A 21,508-nucleotide genomic window follows, 5' to 3' on the forward strand; every position below is an offset into this window, starting at 1 on the left:
GAATGGACTTCTAGCAAAATGAATTAATTTCCAGGCAGACGTCCCTGCCTTTCATTTTTGCTGTACAGGCCTCCAGCTATGCCCCCCTCACACAAAATGATGGAGAAAGGCACCCACCTCTGGCATCCATGGGACAGGGTTGTCCACAGCTGCACCATTTGATTTATTCCTCCCACCTCTTTGCAGCTCTTGGATCTGAAATACAGGTAGAGAAAAGTCAAAATAACCTGATAAATGACATGGCAGTGACAAGTACAAGACAGTTCTATACAAGCTCTACAAGAGGGCTCGAACCTGGTCGTAAGAACAATTAAGAAAATAAAACAAGTTCTCAAGCTCCCCTTCCAAAGGACAGGCCAGTTATCATGGACATAGCAGGATGAAAATGCTCCCTGGCTTTTTTGACAGCACATTTCCACGGTGAACTACTGAGGGAAAAGGATGTCAGTATTTTGTAACTGTGTGCTAGCACAGAGTTAAAACTTAGGTCATTCTCTGGGGTTTTTTTTCCCCCCATCTGTGGTTCAAAAATGTCCAAGCAATCGTCTTCCATCACTGCCTTCAGTCAACAGTACTGAGATGTGCCTCACTGGAGAGCAACAAACTCTCTCCTGATCTTTCGCTTCTGCTTCCATCTTGCCTTCCTGTGCCACAAACCCAGCCAGCTTCGTCCCACCGCAGCAGCTCAGCACACCTAAAATAACTTAATTGACTACAGCGGAGCCATTGTCCGTTCACGTAGCTGTGAGTCAGCTCAGAGCTTGCCCTGTGGCGAGCTCTCTTTCCTGTGAGAAGAGAGAGCTGTCTCTTGGGGCCAGCAGCAGAAAGGAAGGGCTGCCCTTCTGCATGCTCAGAAGGCAGCCCGAGCCTCCTCACCTGGTGTCCCAGCTTCTGTGGGTAGTCAAGCTGAAGGCTTGTGTCCCCACCTGGGACACTGGTGTCTGACAGAACCTTAGCAAGCTCCCTCCAGCTTTCGTATCCTGTGCAGAGGAAACAGAAAGGTGTCAGGGAACAGGGTAAAAAAAGTACAGCAGTCACCAGAATAAACTAGTCTTTACAAGGCTGAGAGACCTCTAACAGTCTGGAATGGTCCAGTGGAGACCAGGAGTTGTTTATGTTGCTTGGAGTTGGCAGACTGGCACAGAGAGAAAAATTGCCTTTATCTTCCTTAAAAGCTCTTCCCTCCTTCTTATTAATTTAACACATAAATTGAAGATTCATCATAGTTCTAAAATATATGTCAGAGATTTCATTAACCACCACAGGACTGGGAACTTCTTTTAGATTACTCAGATAATCCCAGTGGTCAAACTAAAGAACATCAATTTTTATCAATTAGCAGTGCTAAAGAAAAACAAGACAATAACTAGATTACTAATTAATTTAACCATCAAAAGCATATTATTCTTATATGCACCTATTTTCACAATAAAAAGCTAATATTTTCTTGAAGGAAATTATGGACACTCATCTGCAACACCTGAAATATTGGCAGTGATGCAGCCAAGGACATTGCTATTCAAGTGAAGTCACCTTCCAGGTTCAAAGCAACTTCATCTGAAATTCCCTCCCCCTCTCATTCTGCTCAATCCAGAAGTCAGGATCAATTCTGATTTCCTTCCAAAGCTTTAGTGACCTCCCAGGCGTAGGAGGGACAAAGACGAGCAGGTGCAGCAGAACCTTGTAGCTCCCCGTGCCTGCTGCCCCTGTCACTAATGAGGCAGTGCTGGTGAGCGGAGCTCAGACCTCCCAGCAGTGCTACAGCGCCTCACACTCTGTGGTTTTCAGATCTGATAAACATTTTGGCACTTAATCAGCAACTAACCAGCCTGCCAGCAGCTCAGTGCTGTGCCCACGCTGCACGACAGCTCCAGCCTGAGGGGCAAGTGCCAAAACCTCCACCAGCCCTGGCTTCTGCCAGGCTGGTGGCAGCCCAGCTCAGCACCCACACACCAGAGAGCAGAGCCAGGCTCTCTCCCCTTTTTCTTTAAAACTGGAAAAAGCTCCTCCCCAAAGCTCTAGGAGGCCCACAGAAATTGGCTGCCTTGGTATATACAGGGAACCACCCCGACAGCTTCAGGTCTGAGCGTTCAGGTGAATGGTCTGAGCCTTCTACACTATTCCTACAGCCAGAGGTGGCAGGAACGTGCTCTGAGGGGGACAAACAGCCCACTGCTGGGGAAACATCTGCTGTTTCATAGCCAGCACAGCCACCTTCACCCAACCCACCTACCTGCACCGTGCCCACCCAACCAGCAGCACGGGAGACCCGCTGTGCCTTAGGCAGGAGCATGCTCCATCCGTTTGCTTTGGAGGGGGCTTTTACAAGCCACATGGCTTAGATCATCCCCCAAACATCTCTGGGCTACACAGAGGCCAAGGCAAACCCCAAACCACCCCAGGAACTAGAATTCACAGACAGCCCTTTGCCAGATCCCCCTCCCTGGCTGCGCTAAGCTCTTGGCCCATTATTGTAACTACAAATAGGGTTGAAAACCTCTGTCTCCACTTGCTCCTGAATCTGGGTCCCACAGGGTCTGACAGAGGTGAGCAGAAAGTGAAGATGTTGAAGCTGCCTCCTCTGGTGTGCTGATCAAAGGGGGCAGTTAACAAAAAGAAAGTGCAAGAAATGTGAGGAACATGAAAGCAGTCAGAGATTGAAGTGAGAGACAAGGCTCAGAGGCAACTAGGGTGTCCTGCCTTCCTGATGTGGGTGTTGGCTTGGATGTGTGGGTTTCATTCAGGCCCTGTTAGGTACTGAACAGTCACAAATTTCTGACTGAGATCTTCTCACCCCCAGATTCTGATTTGAAGCTAATCGTTTAAGTTTATGACTAAAAATATCAAGGTCAGTATTTGTCTTCTGCAGAAGATTTCTCAGACACTGGGTGAGTAATCTACTGATTAATGCAGCTAAGCACAACTTGTGCTTCAGAGACTGACTGTAATGGGAAAAAAGGAGGAATTCCTTCGTCTTTACATAATTTTACACGTAACTGGTGAGTTTCCCCCTTGTTCAGAGCAATGAGGCAGAAACCACTATTTGTGAGTGTCCTGCAACTGGACACATGGCCCCACTTGGAATGGGGCTGAAACAGACTTTGTAGTTCATGTGAAGTTCAGCACTTGCTACTTAGAGGGCTCCTTATAATAGTGGGAGAGGACAACAGGCTTTTTTTTCAGAGAATACACCCAGTATCACAGAATCATAGAATATCCTGACTTGCAAGGGAGCCACAAGGATCACTGAAGCCCAGCTGGCTAGAGAGAAACCAAGAAAATCAGGGGGGAAAAAAAAGGCAATAGAAGTCAGTTCACCCCTGGAGATTCACTGAGGGAAGACACCAAGAGAAGCAGGTCATTTTCTTTTGTGCAGAAGGGAGAGGTTATTTGGCTTCATTGTTAAACTCAGCACTTCACTGCCCCGTGGAATAAGCTCAGGATGAAGCATCAGTAAGCTGCCTCTGCTGGGAAGGGTGCTGGCCACCACAGGCAGCCACTCTGGCTGTTCCATGGCTGGCACGGAGCCTGCCTCCCCACAAACACAGAAGCCTGGCTGCACAGAAGTGCCAAAGGCTGACATTTCTTTGACCCTTGGAAAAGAGAAGAAAGGGAGGCAATTCTCTGTGTTGTACAAATATTTACCTAACACATCAGCCAAGCACAGAACAGACAAAGGAGCTACGAATTAATCTGGAGGCAGTGATTTCCTTGCTGGGTAATTTGCACTTTGGCAAGCCAATTCCTCAGCGTGGTAGGAAATGATTTTCAGAATAAAATAGGATCAACACTCCCCTTAGAGAAAGTTCTTGGCACTCCAGTTCCTTCTGAAAAGATTGGCTTTTCCCTGGGGGTCTCCACAGGACACCCTTGGAGAAGGACCTGGTTTTCCCCATGCTTTCCTCACTAAAGGGAGGAAACTACAGAAAAGACAGATCTCCGGCAGCTTCCTGCAGTCAGAACACCTCCCAAAGCCAACTGCTCACCAAGGTTTTCTCCACAGCACATGTCACAGGATTCAAGACATGGCCTTGCAGGTCTCCACTCCTGTGTGACAGCTGGAGAGTGGAGCCCTGAGGCCACATCCACTGCCCTGTCTCAGGAGCACCTGAGTGAGGTGATCTACCACAGGTTCAGCCTGTCCTCAAGCTCTCCATGAGCAGTGCTCACCAGCTCGAGCACTCTCTTGATGGCTACTTAAAGTCAACAAGCCTACGCCTGGAAAAAGCAGGAGTCAAGAACTAAATTACCTCAGCAAACACTTCAGTGTTACTAAGAAGGAATGCCAGAACTATTAGCTTTGATGGTTTTGCTCCAGTCCCTCTACAAAACCGGCTCTGGCTAGGATGGGCAAAGGCAAAAAACCCATGAAGGCAGAAATCAAAGGCTTGGGAAGAGCCTGTCCCAAAGCCAGGGGAAGATGCTGGGCCAGGCATTGCTGCATTAGCCTGTCATACAGATGCACCAGCCAGCTCCTTGCCTTTCTCCCTTCTGGGTATCACTTCCTGAGCATTTCCCATCACTTCCCCAAGCACACCAGTTGTTTTCCAAGGCTATTTTTTCACCTCAAACACCTCCAAGGAAGGCAACACTGACACAGGCACAGCTTGCCAGAAGCAGCAGCCAGCCTTGCTGCCACGTACTCCTCCCTCCTTGGCATCAGTCTGATCTCCTCTCTACAAGCAGAGGCCCATCTTTCTTTCTACTTTTGCACCCCAGTGGTCCAAGGTTCCAGTCTCACAGAGATCAGCCACTGCCCAAAAACATGAAGGTGGTTCTTGTTCAGACAAAAGTGGTCCTTTTTCTCCCTGTTCCCACCAGGCTGGCTGGCAGATGCCTGCTGAGGACCCAAATGCCCAGCAGGGCTGACCCTCAGCTGCTCCTCTGGATTCAAGATGGGAAGCCTTCAGGACCTGAGCTTCCTACTGGGAAAAAGAGGCGGGTGAATACAAAGAAAAGGCAAAGAAGCTGAAGAGGAGGCCAAAACAGATGCTGCATCCTACAGCAGAAACCCCCACCAGAGGCAGCCAGTCTGGAGCCAGTGGCCCACAGATCCAGTGAATCAAACATTAAGAGACAAAAAAGCTGTACCAAGAGAAACTAAGATGGAGATGAGTCTTGCCTAGGGTCTGCTCAGGCACAAGGGCCACGGCTGCCTCTTCTCAGCCATGCTTTTTACTACTCTTGGGTTAAAAGTCAGCGAAGGAAGCTGTGAGTGGAGATGGAGAGCTCTTACCCAACAGTAAAAACTCTGCCACAGCAATGCACTTGAAGCCCAGTTCAAGAGGAAAAAAAAATAAAAATGAAAAAAGCAGAAAGCCGCAGCCAGAGATAAGAGACAGCAGTACCCAGGGAGCTATCAGGCCTCGGGGCAGGAGTGTGACCAGAGCTGCTCTGTGTGTTCAGAGATTAGATCCAGCCTGCCACTGCCATGCCCCCGGCCCCAGACAGCACTCGACATTTCAATTAGCCTGTGGAGATACCTGGCAATCGTGCAAGGGGAAATCCCAGACCCACTCAGGTGATCAACTTCCCCTCTGAAAGATGAGATTTGATTACTCTGCCGTTGTTACTGCTGCTTACATAGCTGGAAATGCTATTAACACCCACATGCTAGCCAACCCTTTTGTAACCCTGCTAAATGATTTCACTCAGCAGCCTCTTGAAAGAGCAGGTCCACAGGCTGTTTTGCACAAAAGCATTTTCCTTCTTATCTGAGAGCCTTCTCCTCCTCTTTTTGTTGCAAGGATAGGGCAAGAAAGAAACTGGCAGGAATGAAGCAGGGTTTTGTTCTCCATTACCCCCAGCATCCACAGATGCCTCAACATGGCTTGATATTTTAACCCTCTCTTGGATGGTCTTATTTCTCCTCTTATCCTGATTATTTTCAACTTACTGTTATTCCATGGGACTTCAGCACAATTTGAGGTCTCTCCCAGTGTTATTCCTGGCTGAACAGGTATGCAGGTGCAATACCCAATACCCCCAGACACTACCACTAGGTGCCTTGCACACATACTAGTCCAAAAGATGCTGGGGAAGGCTGCTTGAAACTGAACACAAGAAGGTATTTACAGAGTTTGACATGCATTTCACACACCCTGACCAGAGCAAACCCTACTGCTGGTGCCGCTCTGCAGGGGAAGCAACACCCATCTCCTGGCCTAGCACACACACCAACGCAGCCCCACAACACCGAGTGCAAAAATCATGAAGATGAGGTGTAAACTGACCTTCTAGAAACAGATGTGGGTGAAGGATACAGTGAAAAGGGACAGCAGTTTCTGGACATAAGGGCGAGTTGGGTCAAGCCATGAATCACAGACAGGGTCAGAGAAACTGCCAAAAAACTCCCATTCAAGGGTAGGGCCAGGCCAAGAGAGTCTCTTTGATTACTTGTTTAAGTCAATTAAAAGGATAGACAGAAAAGAGTGAACTCCTTGTCCTCAGGTCAAGATTGGAACAATACTCCTGCAGTTAAAAGGATTCAAGGAGCATGAAACCCAGTGCTACAGAAGGAGCCCTGCAAACCTTTGCATTTCTGGTTAGTGCAGAACCCACAAATAAGATTGCTGACCTCCTCCAGGGACAAATCTCAAGTTAGGAACCTTGTGTGCAGGAATAAATTACCCCATTCTTCCTCCAGGTACAACTCTGATTCACTGCTCTGTGAATGGCTTTGCACACTGACAATAAGCTGCACAACATTAAAAGTACTTGGAGTATGACGGAGGAAAAGGCAGAGCATTGCACTTGGGAAGGAGAAGAAAATAAGCAGACATTAACTATCCAGGGCACTAAAGCAGTCTCACTGCCAGACTCACCCACAATTTAATACCTTGCTGCTGTTCCCCACAGCAGTATAGGAAATGTGTTTCATGCAGCAAGGAGGAACTGATAAGCAATGGCTGGGGCACCAACCGGTTTTGTGGAAAATATAATTAAAATCTTGCTTCTGTCACTAAAAATTTCCATTGCCCTAGTTAAATCACTAAAGCCAGCCATGCCAAAAGATTATCTAGCAAATGTTGCCTGCTGTCTGAAAGCTCAGTGAGGATATGCACACATGCAGATGCAGTGCTGGATCTGAGTGAGAAAGATCATCATGTTGCTGCATTATCCTTCAAAATTATGGGGCCTCATGAGCTCCTATGCCAGCTCCAGAAATGCCTCTGTTTCAACCCAGAATGTACTGGAGCAAAACAATTGCAAACCCTTGCCTGTCTTCACTTGCCACGCTGAAGGCACAGGAGGTTCAGGAGTTCATGCCAGCATGGGAGGGTGGCTGTGACCAGCAGCCAGCTGAGGAGCCCAGCCACAGAGGCCCTGCTTTGGCTGGGCAGTCAGAGCCTCCTGCCTGAGGCAACTGCTGCCAACAAGAGCCCTGCGTCCTCTCCTGCCCATCCTCATCTCTTCAGTCATGCAGTTAATCCCTCCACACCTTCCTCTCCTCTGCCAAACTGCACTGAGGAGTCCTCAAGGATTAGACTGCGGAAGGGGGAAGAGCAGAGCACTTTGTTTTTCAGGGGAAGGAAGAAACAGTGGCTCAAATGAAGACTGAGCAGAAGAGCACCTACTGCTGCTTTCAGCAGCATAAGATAAAAGCCCATTATTTTGGCACTGCTAACTTCTGCAGCAAAGCAGGGAGAAATGCTATCTAGTCTGCTACCCTCTTGTAGTATTCCATGGGCCATCTGAAACCACATAAAACACATATAGAAGCTTTTAAATCGTAATATACATTTTCAGCATTATGGCCATGATAGCTGTGCAGTTAAAATCCTTAACTGCTGGCAAGTTCCACTCTCTAATTTACAGAAGGCATGGCAATTGTGCTGCAATTATGGTGTGCTTGTGCCTGAGACGCTGTGCTGCACACGGGCTGCCTCTGTGTCTGCCTCTCTGTACAATATTGCCACAAAGAGCAGTCTCTCTGTTTTTACAGTCTTTGTGCACAGCTATAAAACTCTCAAAGCAGCTACGGCCAGTGTCAAAGAGGGCTGCTTCCAGGCATACCAAGAGTAAGGGTATTTGAGTAGCTCTCACCATGGAATCACTCTTACCAAACCAGCCTTTTGCCAGTCATTATCTTTAAAATATGGGATTTGCATCAAAGCATTTACTGGTGTGAGATTTGCCTTGCTCAAACTTCAGTAGTTGGAGCACTTGGAAAAAGCAGCAGGTTGTGAGAGGAACACAGAGCCAGGTGTTTGTATACAAGGCTAGGTTTTGATTTTTATTCCTGCTTCTAAGGTAAAAATAATTTGCTACTTTGATGGTGAACTGTAACATTAGGCATTATTTTTGTTTCAAAAATGCCTTTAATCCTGGAACACTTGCATGGGTTTCTACCAGTTCACTCCCAGGGACCACATCCTCAACTGCTGACTCACACTCTGCTGTCTGCTGTATTTTGTTTTCAATACAAATAATAGTAACAACTTAGAAAATTCCTACCTAAACCTCAAGGTGACTAGCATGAAAAGCAGATGTTCCACCTGTTTTTGATTACTGCAAGTGGTATTCCTGGCACTCTCCCCGTCATCTGGGGGCACTGGTGAAGCCGTGCCCTTACAGGCAGGAGAGGCAACAAAGGCCTGTTCCACTGAGGTAACAAGTTATTAAAAGCTGAAGCTTGCCTCCATTTATCAGTGCCTCAGTGCAACAGATCACAGGCACTGCACTCGGACCTGGCAGGCTTCCTGCTTGCTTTTATTCACATGTACTGCAGTGAGGACTTACTTTGCAAAGAGATGCATGTTTCTAAATGCTTTCAACTACCAACAGATCTGCTGCTTTGATGTCCACGGGATCTGAATAAATGCAGTTAATAAGAAGTAACATATGTAGGCAGCTTGCCTCCCCTGAGCATGGGGAGGTACATACAAAAATAAAGAAAGAAAATGGCAATTTTATGCTCAGCAGTCTTTGCCATCTGTTTTTCTTTCTGCAACAGGACTGGCCAAGAGAGCTCAACAAGGTCATCCACAAGGCTTTCAGAAAGCTTTGGTAAGTGCATTTTTCTCAACGGATCCAAACACTGCAGCACACAGACTGCCCAAAGAGCTTTCCAAGACTTTTTTTTTTTTTTTTTACATACAGGAACTGTCTAGGATGTGAAGCTGAACATCTACTAAGCAATAGACCTTCAAGTCAACATTTGCTACTGCTTTACCAAACATAGATAATGCATTATTTTTTATCTTGGGTGAGGACTTTCCTGAGGCTCAATAGCTTGCCACTTCCATGTAGATGCAGCATTCCCAAAATATTTTCTTGCAGCTTGATTTTCAGTCAAGTTCTGTGGAACTTTGTGCCGTAGAAAATGCCATTCACTGCTTCCGTGAGAAAAACCCCCACACCTTGCTTACAGTCACTTGCCATTTCTACTCGCCATTTTGCTCAAAGCTGCTGTAGCCATTTTCTCCCCCTGAAGTCACCTCCTGCTGAAATGCATCGTTTCCAGCGTCTCTGCGAGCATTGCAACAAAATTACTGCCCCACACTTTCAGCTTCAGTGGTGCCTGGAGGCAGACTATGGACATGATTCTGGACAGAGGAAAATAAAGATAAAGAAGGGGCTGGACAAATACCTGCCAGAAATGGTGCAGGTAGGATTGACCTGACCTCAAGGCAAGGAAGCCAACTCTCCTGCAGGCCACCCCACAAGTACCTTATGGTTTGTTTAAATTACTTTCAATTGCCTGTGTTCTTGGGGACAGCAGAAGGACCGTTCTGCCCGTGGCTCTGCATGGGACACCCTGCTCTGACATCAAACAAAGCCCTGAAGACAGAGGCCCCTCGACAGCACAGCAGCTCTCCAACAGCTCTGCTGAGGAGGAACCAGAAGCAGGAATACTGATGAACATCAAACCTAGAGCAATGTAACAAGTCTTCTAACATAACAAAGAGGAACTGGCAGTGCGGTGACTGAGGTACTGCTTTGGTACTGCTCTCTAGGTATGCCACATTAGAAACAATCTGATGATTGCACTTTGAGTCAGATGAAGCTCTTCTAATAACGTTACTGGGGTTTGGATGGGGCTCTAAAACTACTCCCAAGAATTTCAGGAACCTGGGTGCAATCCCTGTGTACAAGTTTACCTCCACAATTGTGAGTCAAGATCCGAAACTACAACTTCTAGTTCAGACTTAGGTATCACTGAATGATTTGTGCTGAAAGGGACCTTCAACATCATTCAGTTCCCACCCCTCTGCTATGGACAGGGACACCTTCCACGAGACCAAGCTGCTCAGGGCCCCATCCAACCTGGTCTCGAACGCTTCCAGGGATGGGGCATCCACAACTTCTCTGGGCAGACTGTAGCAGTGTCTCACCACCCTCACAATAAAGAATTTCTTCCTAATAGCTAATCTAAACTTGCCTTCTTTCAGTTTAAAGCTATTCTCTCTTGTCTTGACCTGCCCTCGTCAAAAGTTCCTTTCCAGCTTTCTTGTGGGCCGCCTTTAGGTACTGGAAGGCTGCTATAAACATGATCAAACATTGATTAAAATGGCAGCAAAAGGCAACTGGAATATCAGGATATTCTTCAAGAATGTCTGAAATTTCTCATCAGATGCTGACACCACCAAATCTACGCTCAAAGCTCTATCTGGCCTCCGAGCCTAAATGCCAGCCTTCATCTGTTTTTGCAGTGGAACTGTGCAAGCAACCTTGACACCAGCATCTCTATTTAGCAAAGCTGAGATTTGTAACACTGATTTCCTCTGAATCATCATCAAATACCAACTGCTAGTCAGGGCAGACAAACACGCAAAGACAGGCTAACATTTTAATAAGTAATGGGAAATCCTATACACCTATGCCTCTAAAAACCATACCAAGCCTCAGAATACTAACGGGGCAAGAGCTAGCTCGAGCTCTTCCATGACACAGGCTCAAAGCTCACATGGACAAAACAAGCTGCCAGTCCTCCCTTCAGGCATCCTGCCTCCAAGCAAATGCATGCTGTGCAATGGGTCAGGATGCAAAGCACAGACATTTGCTTCTGGGACAGCTTTATTTACACAACACGGGTTGCTATGAGGAAAAATCAGGGTTGTGTAAACTCTCTTTACAGAGCTCTTACCCAGTGACATAATTCCAAAACATGAACTTCTGAAATATTGTTTCTCCTCTTTCTGAACTAACTCCCACATCAAATGTCCTGCTTTGGATCTCAAACTAGCCTGTGCAACATACTTGACAAAAATAACTAAGAAAGCAGGAACTGGGGGGAGTTCACAGAAAATACTTTTTGTCCCACAGAATCACAGAATATTCTGAGTGAGAAGGGACCCACAAGGATCACCGAGTCCAACTCCTGGCCCTGCACAGGACACCCCAAGAATCCCAGAGAGCCTTGTACAAATGCTCCTTGAGCTCTGTCAGGCTAGTGCTGTCACCACTGCCCTATGGGGAGCCTGTTCCGGTGCCCAAAAAACCTCTGAGTGAAAAACCCTTTCCTGATATTCAACCTATACCCACGTATCCACAGAGACAGAAAGAGCGAGCCTGTGTTTACCACTACACTAGCCTGCTAAGACACTCACGCCTAAATCCCACTGTTTGAAAGAAGATTTATTGAGTTTACTGAATATTTTCAGCCCACTAAACTGGGACAGACTCCATCCACTCTCACTTGGGATAATTTTTTAATGTGGTGTCTTTCAATTAAAAACTTTCTCAAGAAGACTTAAGAGACACCACACAAGACGAGGCAAAAAGAACAATTTTAGTTTGCTCTGTAAATCTCGTCTTAAAAGTTCATTTGTTTTGAGCATCCCAGGGCTTCTCTCTTTGCAACGCCAGAGCCTAACTTTTCCCTCAAGATCCTTAAAACCCACCAGAGCTGGGAGAGGGATGACGATGGAGGAGGGATGGAGGAGGGATGCTCCAGGTGGCAGAGCCGGGAGACGCCCCTGGCCCACCCCTCCCGCGGAGCGGGACCGAGCCAAGGGGCCCTGGGGCACCAGCAGCCCCCAAACTCCACGCCCAGCCCGGCTCGGTTCGACACGTCCCCCCAGCCCGGCCCAGCTCTGCCCCGCCCGGCTCTGCCCTGCCTTGCCCTCCTGCTCGTGCGTGGAACGCCATCCTTGAACTTTCCTCTAAAGACTCCAGTGGGTTGCTGTCATCTGCTCACAATGAGCACATCTGCAGATGTGCAGACATACCATCATAGGAGGCACAAATAAGACCCCTGTGTAAGGCACAGCACAGCTGAGAACCAGGGAGGTTTATGATTCGAGTAGTTTAAAGGACTTTTTAATGGCTGCTGGAGAAGGTTCAGGTTCAGGTTGCTTTAGCAAAGTACACGCAGTAATAACGCACGCACTTAGGGCAGAAAGAGAAGAAACAAAGCAACTGTTCTGCTCTAAGCTGATCCATAGGCACGCCCCCCACTGAGAGGGGTTTTGAAGCTGATGAAGATCTTTCTTATCTGAAGTGCCAGCGATTGTTAAACTGCATCTCTCATTTTTAGCTGATTCCAAGTGTAGATCCTTTCTGAACACCAAGTGGAAAAAGATCCACATCCTTAGGGAAAAAACCCTTATATACTATATCTCCTGTCATTCTCTCCCTATATAAGGGAGTTTGAGTTGTTGCAGATTGTTGGGGCTTTTTTTTCCACTGCGATGCAGCTTAAATATGTATTATTATTGCTGGGAGTTGGAAACACAAATTAAAATGCTTTAACAGTTGAAATATGATGGTAAAATTGTGCCATCGCTGCACTTTGTGAATGACATTTAAGCTGTATTATAAATTTAACTCATTTCTGTGCTACCTTCTGTATTGGTAAAACCTGTGTGATAGGTCTAGTGCTTTATCACACTGCCCTAAATATCATAAAATCAGGGGAACCACTTCTACTGCTCTTTCAGAACTTCCATGGAACTGAAAAATTATTTACTGGGAAATCTCTGGTTGGAGTTCTGCTAAGCTTCTGCCCCAGACAGAACAAACTCAGAGCCATTCACGAGCTGAGATGCAGCTGAACTTTGCAGAGCCCAGACTGCAGGGGCCAGCCAAATGCTGCTGCAGGGCCCCTGTTTTCCACAAGCAATCCCTGCCACCAGCAGGCATTCCTGAGGGCTTCCAGGAGGTGATCCTTCACCCAGCAGGAGACAGCCGGGTTAGTTGCCTTGGAGCTGGGCCAGCGTGCCTCACAGAGCTATCCTGTTTCAGTGGAATATTTAACTGTGCTGTAGCTTTCTACCAGAGCATTAAAATTGCCCTTCCCACTGCTTAAGGTGGCTTGCAAGGACCGATTGCAAAATTATCATTTTTTTCCAATGCACTGGAAATTTCCATAAGCCAAGAAGAGGGCTTCCTACTGCCCAGCACTCATCCAGCTAATGAACCTCAGGACAAACGAAACCCTAACAACTGTCCAATCTGCCTCTTGTGTAATTCAGTACAGGAAACTCACACAGTAATTCCTGTACGGGCTCCAGAATAAATATCCACTGAAAATGCCATCTGACATCGGTTATTTACATGCTGACCTGAGATTTCATCCTTCTTAGTCTCTTTACTAAGTTTTACTGACCTTTTTCCACAGGCTCCTGGTGTGATTCCTACCAAGCTCCCCTGACTCTGTTCAGTTTCAGTCCTTTTCCATAATGGTAAGAGTGTACTGCCTTACACAACCTAACCACATATATCAAAATACCCATTTCTAGCATGTTCTGCCAAAACTGAAGGCAAGTGAAAGCAGCTGTCCTCTCAACTGCATTTTGCCAAAAGTTGTTTATTGTCTGTCCTTCATGTGCCTCTGACCCCAATCACTCACAAAGCACCAGGTTCTACGTTGCTAGGAGAGCATCAGACCTCAGGTCTGGGGCTCTGAAACATTACAGTACAGTTTATGTGCTACACACTTCTATAGGAAAAGTTCCCAGAGCAATGTCTCCTGGGATGGAGATGAGGGCTGTGTGTGTTTATGACTTCCTGGGCTCCAAAAATAGCCCAGGGCAGTTCATTCTTCAATACCCTTTTAATCTATTTTTAATGCATGCTAATACCAAAGCACAGAATTGCTGAGGTTGGACAGCACCCCTGGAAATCATCTGGTCTGAACCCCTGCTCACAGCAGCATCACTGTCACCTAAAGCAGCTTGCACCAGAATCCCAAAGTCCTTTCCTGCAAAGCTCCCTAAGACTGTCTCCCATGGGATTCTCTGGAGCAGGTCCCTAACATGGCAAAGTCTTCTCTCACAAAGTCCAGGGCTGTAACTGGCCTTGTTCCAAGTTAACTCCAGTCTGCTCACCACACAAGGCAAAAATAATCTGTGAAGTAGTTTTAAGACAGCCAGTCATCTAAATACACTGATAACTCTCAACCCCAAGAGTTTACAACTTCACTACTTTTGAAAAACGTGCCTGTAAGTACCTTGGAAGCAGAAGTCCCAAGGGAAAGTGCTGGGATTTGAGCCAAGCCACACATGTGCCTGTTTAGAGCCTAGCCTAAAATGGCAATACAATTAACTACTTCAGAGTTTGCAAAAATACTGCGAGGTTTCCTCTCTCTCTCTGTGCTCTCCATCTCCCCATTAGAGATGCACTTTCTTCACAGCAAGTTTAAAGTCTGTGATCAAAAATCTTTGTGATCCTGGAAAACGAGAATGGAGGGACAAAAGAGAAGAGATTGAATGCCAGAAGGAATAAGGTTTTGCAACCTAAGTTTATTATTCATATTCCTACTATATTAATGACATACGAATTCTCTTTTCATTCAAATAAAGCAACCACAGAATAATATCCAGGCTACCACATCAGCATTTCATAGGATTTATAAAACTTGGAGCAGAAAGCAAATCCTGTTTGCTGTAGGATGTTAGGGCTTTGTCTATTATATTTCATAACACACCTAAGTGCCACTGTTGGACACACGCTTCTGCTTGGAGAGTTAATGCCAAACCGATGCAATGGGATTTTCAGCAGTCTGTTGTCCAGGAGCTTATCCATCCAGAAAGTCCTGCTGTGATGGGATATGCTAACAGGTAAACTGGCAGCAAACCAAAATTGCTCACCTCCACCAGGTTCCTTTCTGTGCTGCCCTGGGTCCTGGCAAGAGTTAAGCCGAGAGGAAGAGCAGTGCATGAGGTGAAGACAGAAGGGCCCAGCGTGCTCTCCTAGCCCTCACTCTCTGAGCCAACATCAAGAGCGACACTCACTCAACAGATATTGCACACTGGGGTTTACCTGCTTTTCAGGATCTGAGCTGCCTGAGTGAGTTTTGTCACACCTTCTCACAACACTGACTGTAACGTGAGGAGTCCATTCAGCCCTGGTTCAGAGAGCACTGCGAAGATGGGGCTTTCACCCTCTCTGAAAAGCAGCTGTGTTGATGTGTGAAAATTCAGTAATCTTAACAGCAGCACTGATGAAGGACCAGGACAAAGCTTGTGAAGAGTAAACATGGAATGAGTAAATTCTGGCGTGTCCTGGGTGCCAGCATGCTCTCCTTGACTGTTTTTTCAGTCAACATTTGATGGTGAGAGTAACAAACTTGATTCACAGAAGTACTGTGAGGCTCAATTATTTCACTTTCTAAAACACAAAATACCAGGATGGAGAGTCTAATTCACAGGGTCTGTGCACTCAGGCTCACACAGATTTGTTACAAAAATGCTACTGGTTCTATTGGAAAGATCAGGCCTCTGAGCACTCTGATCCTCATTAGAAATAAGAAAAAAACCTTGCTTTCTAGTTTAAAAAAAAATCTGAACTCTATCTCAGAAGCTGGCAAAATAAGCCTCACTGGGTTTAACTTCAAATGATTGTAACTGCATAATTTGGAAATGTCAGAGCAACATTTTTTATTCATCTTTGCATATGATCAAAAGCATGACTGTCACAAAACCAGAGACACACAGCATGTCCCAGAACTTTGGTGAAACCTGGTCCCTAAAGCATTCAGTTGCTGAGAGCAACCCTTGTGGAGGGATGTCCTTTATGAACATTTCTAACTATTTTGGGTCATCTCAAATAAAAGAAGAGTTTAATTAGCAACTTCATCCCTGCTACAGACTGCGAAGAGTTACAAAAAAACAGAGCATGCAGAATTTTCCAATAGACTCCACAGAAATTTTTAGGATGTTTTAAAATCTATCCCCATATCTAACTCCAAAAAGTCTTACAGGTCTTTTTCACAAAACCTGAGCTCACTTATGCTGGCAATGTAGTGGGCTCTCTGGATAGGCAAGCTCTCACCCAGCAGTAGTTCAAATGAGAGGAAATACACCTTGGGCATAAAAGTAGCTTAAAATTTTTAGCAAACAGGAAATATCACAGAAGAGAAAAAAACCCCATTTTTTTTCCTACTAACTCTGCAATAACAAGATGACTGTCCAGTTTCTTCCATCTGTTCTCAGCTGGCCTCTCCACGCTTTTTATTTATTTTCTTTTTTCCCTCAAGGGCACTCCCTTGCCCTCTCAGACTCTTACAGCCTCTGTTTTGGGGGAGCACACAGACCTTCCTTTCTCCCAGCGGCCCTCCTGACATTCCTCCTTAAAGCTCTCTCATGTTTCCTGGTGAGCTCTGTCTCCTCTTTCATCAGCTGCCTGCAAGTCCTGCCCCAGTCTTACAGCACTGGAAAGAAACACAACTCAACAGCATTAATAAATGATAGCTGGTCCCTCCTCTCCCTTTCATCTCCTCTCCTCTGGCTGTAAGCAATCCCAAGGCGAGGAGCAGGCATCTGCACAGGCCAGGCTGTGGTGCTGCCTTGTCAAGCTCCAGGACTGACTCCAGGACAGGCTGTCATTTAAGCAGGTTGGTGATGGAGCCAAAACGTTCTCCCCAGCTGCCCCAGCCAACACCCCGAATGGAGAACACCTGGTGGCTCCAGCACCATTACATTTTACCTGGTGGCCACGGACTGCTCCCAAGAAATCAGCTGCCACTCCCTGGTCCTTCCCTGCTTGGTGCCCAAGGCTCTTCTCACAAAAGCCCATTAGATTTTGTGACTCATCCCTCACCCTGGGGTAAATCTAAGAAAACAAGCAATTATGAGGAGAGAAAAGAGAAACTGTCATATGAAAAAAATTTATAAGCTATTCCTTCCACCCAGGACTTCCCCATCTCAGACATGAGAAAAGCACCAATTAAACCATTACAGCAGGCTCACAGAGCTCCAGCAGGGGCTGGGTGTGATGGACACCAAATGGCCCTGCTGACTCCTGACCTGCTACAAGGGCCTGGGAGAACCCTTAGTGCTCATGTCCTTACAGTGTAGGATCACATCTCTCACAGCAAAGCAAGTCCTTTCCCCTCCCCAGCCTGACAAGACATAGCTCTGAACTCTAACAGATTGATGGGAGCAGGATTTGGGGAGGCTGTGGTACCTGTGAACCTGAGAAAGAAGAATAAATCCCTAGTGAAATCCTGACTCTTCAATACCACAAGCAAAGCAGGAGCCACAGGGGAGCACAGAGGAGCAACACGATGTGCAGACTAAGTGGGACCCATGAGATGCCAAAATGCAATTACAGTCAAAGAGGTGATACAGGAGAGCATCTCAGTATCCTGTATTTTGTCTCTTTTTAGTAGCTTGTTCCAGTTTGCTCAGCTTTCATATCAAAAGGATGTTTTCTAACCAGTGGTGCTGCAAACCGCATGCTGGAAAACCAAGCCAGGTTATTTTTTGCTCTTTAAAAACAAAAACATCGCCCACCAGGGATTTTGCCCAATGGTCCAAACTGCCCAGCTGCTCATTTGTGTGCACAGCTGTATACAGTTTGTACAGAGCTGTGCAGCTATGGGAGTGGAAGGAACAGAGCAAAACCAAGCTGCCACAACCAACAACATTAAAAAGACTCTTTTTACCACTCATTTTCCCAGTAATTAAAGTAGCTTTCTTCCAGTTTTCTGAGTGATTGAACCACCCTGGAAGAATCAACCCCAACTATTTTCAAACCATGTTTTGGTTTACTCAGAGAGGGCCAACTTTTAATTCACTTCTTACAAGCATTCACAACAGGCCTGGATTATCTAAAGGCTAACCTTAGCCAGATCAGGAGGAAAATAGAAAAGAAAAAGCAGTGCCCATACGACTGCTAAACAACATCAAATACATGCCAGGAGATTTTGATCTGCTCCTGGGAGTTCCACAAGCAAACAAACAAAGGGAAATAAATATGGTAGATTATCTACTGCAATTTTTTCACTCAACTCTAAGACCTTCTGCCAGAGATGCAGTTCCTGTGCATGGAACAGAAACCACAGAGCCCCGCCTAGGGCTACTCAGCAGGCAGATGTGGTCCAAACTTACTGAATGCTGCTGGTTTCAATTAGGGACCAGAGCTGGTGCTTTAACTCCATCTTACAAGAAAGGGTCTCTCTGAAAGTCACAGCGTATGCACAGTACCTCACTGTGCAGGAAAGAAAAGCCTTACGTAGGAATTTAGTAATTAGCAGATCAGGCCATTGGTTCATCCCATCAGATAATCCACCTTTGACCAGCAGCCAACATCTGGTGTTTAAAAGGCAGAAGAAAACAACCTTCAAAACTACCTTTAGCTGTATTACTTTAAAAAAAAAAAAAAAAAAAAGTCCTCATGACCTACAGAAACAGTCAGCTTATGCCCTGCAGCACAAATTGTGATTACTCTTCTCTTACCATGCATAATTGCAAGTGTTACTATTAGTCATAAAATTATCCAACGCTTAAAAAAACTCCAGCCACAGCACTTGCATCACTGGCTCCTGCAGCACCGGATTAACCGTGCTGAAAGCACCCAGCACACACACAGTAGACTTATTTTACAAACAGTGCTTTTCAGGTTCATGGTGTAACTCTCATTAAGTGGTATGGTGCTGAAGCAAATCAAGAGACTGATGTCATCTCTAAAGCCACTTTGAATTCTGCTGTAGGACCGCCTTTAAGTTGTCTCTCTTCACAGGAGAAAATAAAAAAAGGACATAGGTATCTTATACAAGTAAATCATGTCACAAGAAAAGCTCTTCTGCCTCAGCCACCTTTGCTGTTCCTTCCATTTGGTCCTTCTGAGACCTCATGGTATCCCTGAGCACTGAAGCACTCAGAGCTAGCTGCTCTGCTCCGGACAGAGATCTGTCTGGGTTCAAGGGAATGTCAGAGCTCAGTCATGCTGTTTATGCTCTCTTCCATTTTTAAAACAAAGCTGCTCTGGACCATATTGGCTGCAGCCCAGTGGGAGCCCTACCACTGGCTTCTGTGGGCTTAGATCCAGCCCCTGGCCTCACTCTATTTACGTTTTGATGAGCTGCAGCAAGCAAGGCAGACAGCTTTGTTGCACAGCCAATTTTTTACCATACAGACTAGTGAGTGACTCCTGGGTCGCTTCTCCTGAGCAGCCCGTGTGATGATTTTTGATAGAGGTTTCCTTGTATTTTTCAGTTTCGGGTGCAAGGTGTCTGGTTTCACTGCGGCCTTTTCAAACAACTCCAGTAACTCAGAGGGATCCAGTTATGCAGATGAAGGATGTATTGGTTTGACCATCTCAAATCTCACACAGCCTACTTTAATTAGCTCCTTAAGGCCTGGCTTTGAGCTCAGAAATGCTGTGATAAATCTGGAGTAACTGCCCTGAGCAGCAGAGTTTTGAGAACAGTGTTTGGAACCTGAAGTTCTGACCTTCTTTTACACTCCTGCAAGGGCTGACCAGTAAATGGCCGTGAGAGCAGCTCATGCAAAACCAGACTTCCAGGGCCCACCTTTCAAACCCAGGTGCCCCTAAGCCATCAAGTTTGACCATGTCAAGCGGGGTACTTCCTGCAGTTAGGACCCTGTTGTGGCATCCTCTGCTCCCCTCCCATAGGAATTCTTTGAGGTGAGACTGGCTTGCCTAAAGCAAATCCCTGGGGAAAGCCAGGTGTTTCATCCCAGATTGACAGCAATGCAAAGGACAGGAGGGTAGAGGGTGTCCTACTGTGGAGCAGGTGAAGCTGGGTGCAGCCAAAGGGTGTTAATCCTGCTGGGTTCAGTTCAGTGCTAGCAAGTGCATAAGGATCTCTGTGGAGGTCCACCCTCTCAAACTGGAGCTGTGCTTGGCCCACAGCCTCACAGGACTCACAAGCAGCTCCTTGCATCTTCCTATCCTTTCAGCACACAACGCTGCCAGTGCCACTGCTGCATGGACACCTTCGTGCCACTCCAGTGCTGTCTGCACACATCAGCATGTGATGCTACCATGGTAGCTCATCCACAGGGCATGGTGCTGTCCCACTGCCTCTGACTGTCCCCACCCAGCTGCCCCAGACCTAGGCCTTTCCATTACCCACTAGTCCTGATCACTGAAGCTGTTTCCTCAGATGCTTATCTGTAACCCAATCCTAGCTCATGCTCTGGCTATTTCCCACCGATCCCCAGCCTCTCCGTCTCTTGGTCCCTTTGCAACCCTTCCACGGCTACTCACTCCATGTAACCAGCACTGAAATTCCCCTACCTGGCCTACATGGTAGACAGGCATGGTCTTCTCCTCGTTTGATGGACTGTGCTAACAGCTGCCACTCAGTCCAGCTGCAGCTCTTTCTCACACTGGAGTTTAGCCAAATCCTCCTTGTTTAGCCAGTTTCTTCCTCCACCATTGCCAGATCCCCAGGCAAAGTGCACAGAAGTGGTAGCTGAGTCCCTGCAGACCTTCACCCAGCAGTGCTGTGGCACAGGTAATGCTGTGCTCTGGCAAGGTGTGTGCTGGGGTACCACAGTTACTGTTGCTTACTGCCACCAGCAGCCCACAGCTGCACAAGGAGGTTTCTAAAAGTTGCCAAGAAGCCCAAATGACCTGACAGAGCCAGCATCTGCCCTTGGATTAAACAGATGGATAAAGAAACCTGTGTGCACATGGTCTGGAGAAAGTGTCCTAAATCGTGGCACCGTCCACGGGACTGTTACTTGTGACAGTTGTACTCAACTCCACATGCAGCTGGTCCCAGAGACCAGCAGCAACCCATACCGAGCAAGAACGGTGGCTAGGGTCTGGATTCCTCCTCTAATTTCGCTGTTTCCACCCACCCTCAGCCAGTATCACCCACTTCATACCCAGTTCCCTTGGCCATGACCAGTCAGCCTCCTCTCTGCAACATCTCCAGCACCACAATGAAACGCAGAGGGGCTTTGACATCATGCATTTTCATATACTCACAAGTACCCCTCCTTCTTTTTATCCTCAATATCCTGAATTTCTCAGGTGACACAGAGAAGGTCCATGAGCGAGAGCTTGGAGGAGGCAGAAGGGCTCCCTGTGACACCCTGCTTTTGGGAGCCAGTACAGTCCTCCCTGGCAAGCAGAGAGGCAGTGACTGACACCAGCTCCCGGCACAGACCCTCCCATCAAAGCCTTCCCGCAGGACAGCTACAGAGGCACTCACTGATGGGCTCTGCCAGGACAGGAGATCTAGCAAACGCCACAGGGCACCTGGGTTGCCAATGAGACCCTCTGCACAAGTTCCCTTCAGATGTGGACAAAGCAGACCTGGCCCTCTCAGTGCATCAACAGAACAAAATTCAGTTGTGACATT

At 46.8% G+C, this 21,508-nt stretch overlaps 1 protein-coding gene across 1 annotated transcript in view; it reads right to left on the bottom strand.

Annotated features, from left to right (window-relative positions):
• B4GALNT3 (beta-1,4-N-acetyl-galactosaminyltransferase 3) overlaps positions 1-21,508 on the bottom strand; it is a 64,711-nt gene that overhangs the window by 23,768 nt on the left and 19,435 nt on the right. The window contains exons 2-3 of the mRNA XM_039571102.1: positions 877-980; positions 118-195 (exon numbers count right to left, since the gene is read on the bottom strand). Of these exons, the coding sequence (XP_039427036.1) occupies positions 118-195; positions 877-980 (182 nt within the window). The remainder of the gene's footprint in view (positions 1-117; positions 196-876; positions 981-21,508) is intronic.

This window comes from Corvus cornix, chromosome 1A, assembly GCF_000738735.6.
Source record: "Corvus cornix cornix isolate S_Up_H32 chromosome 1A, ASM73873v5, whole genome shotgun sequence".
Lineage (NCBI taxonomy): Eukaryota > Metazoa > Chordata > Aves > Passeriformes > Corvidae > Corvus > Corvus cornix.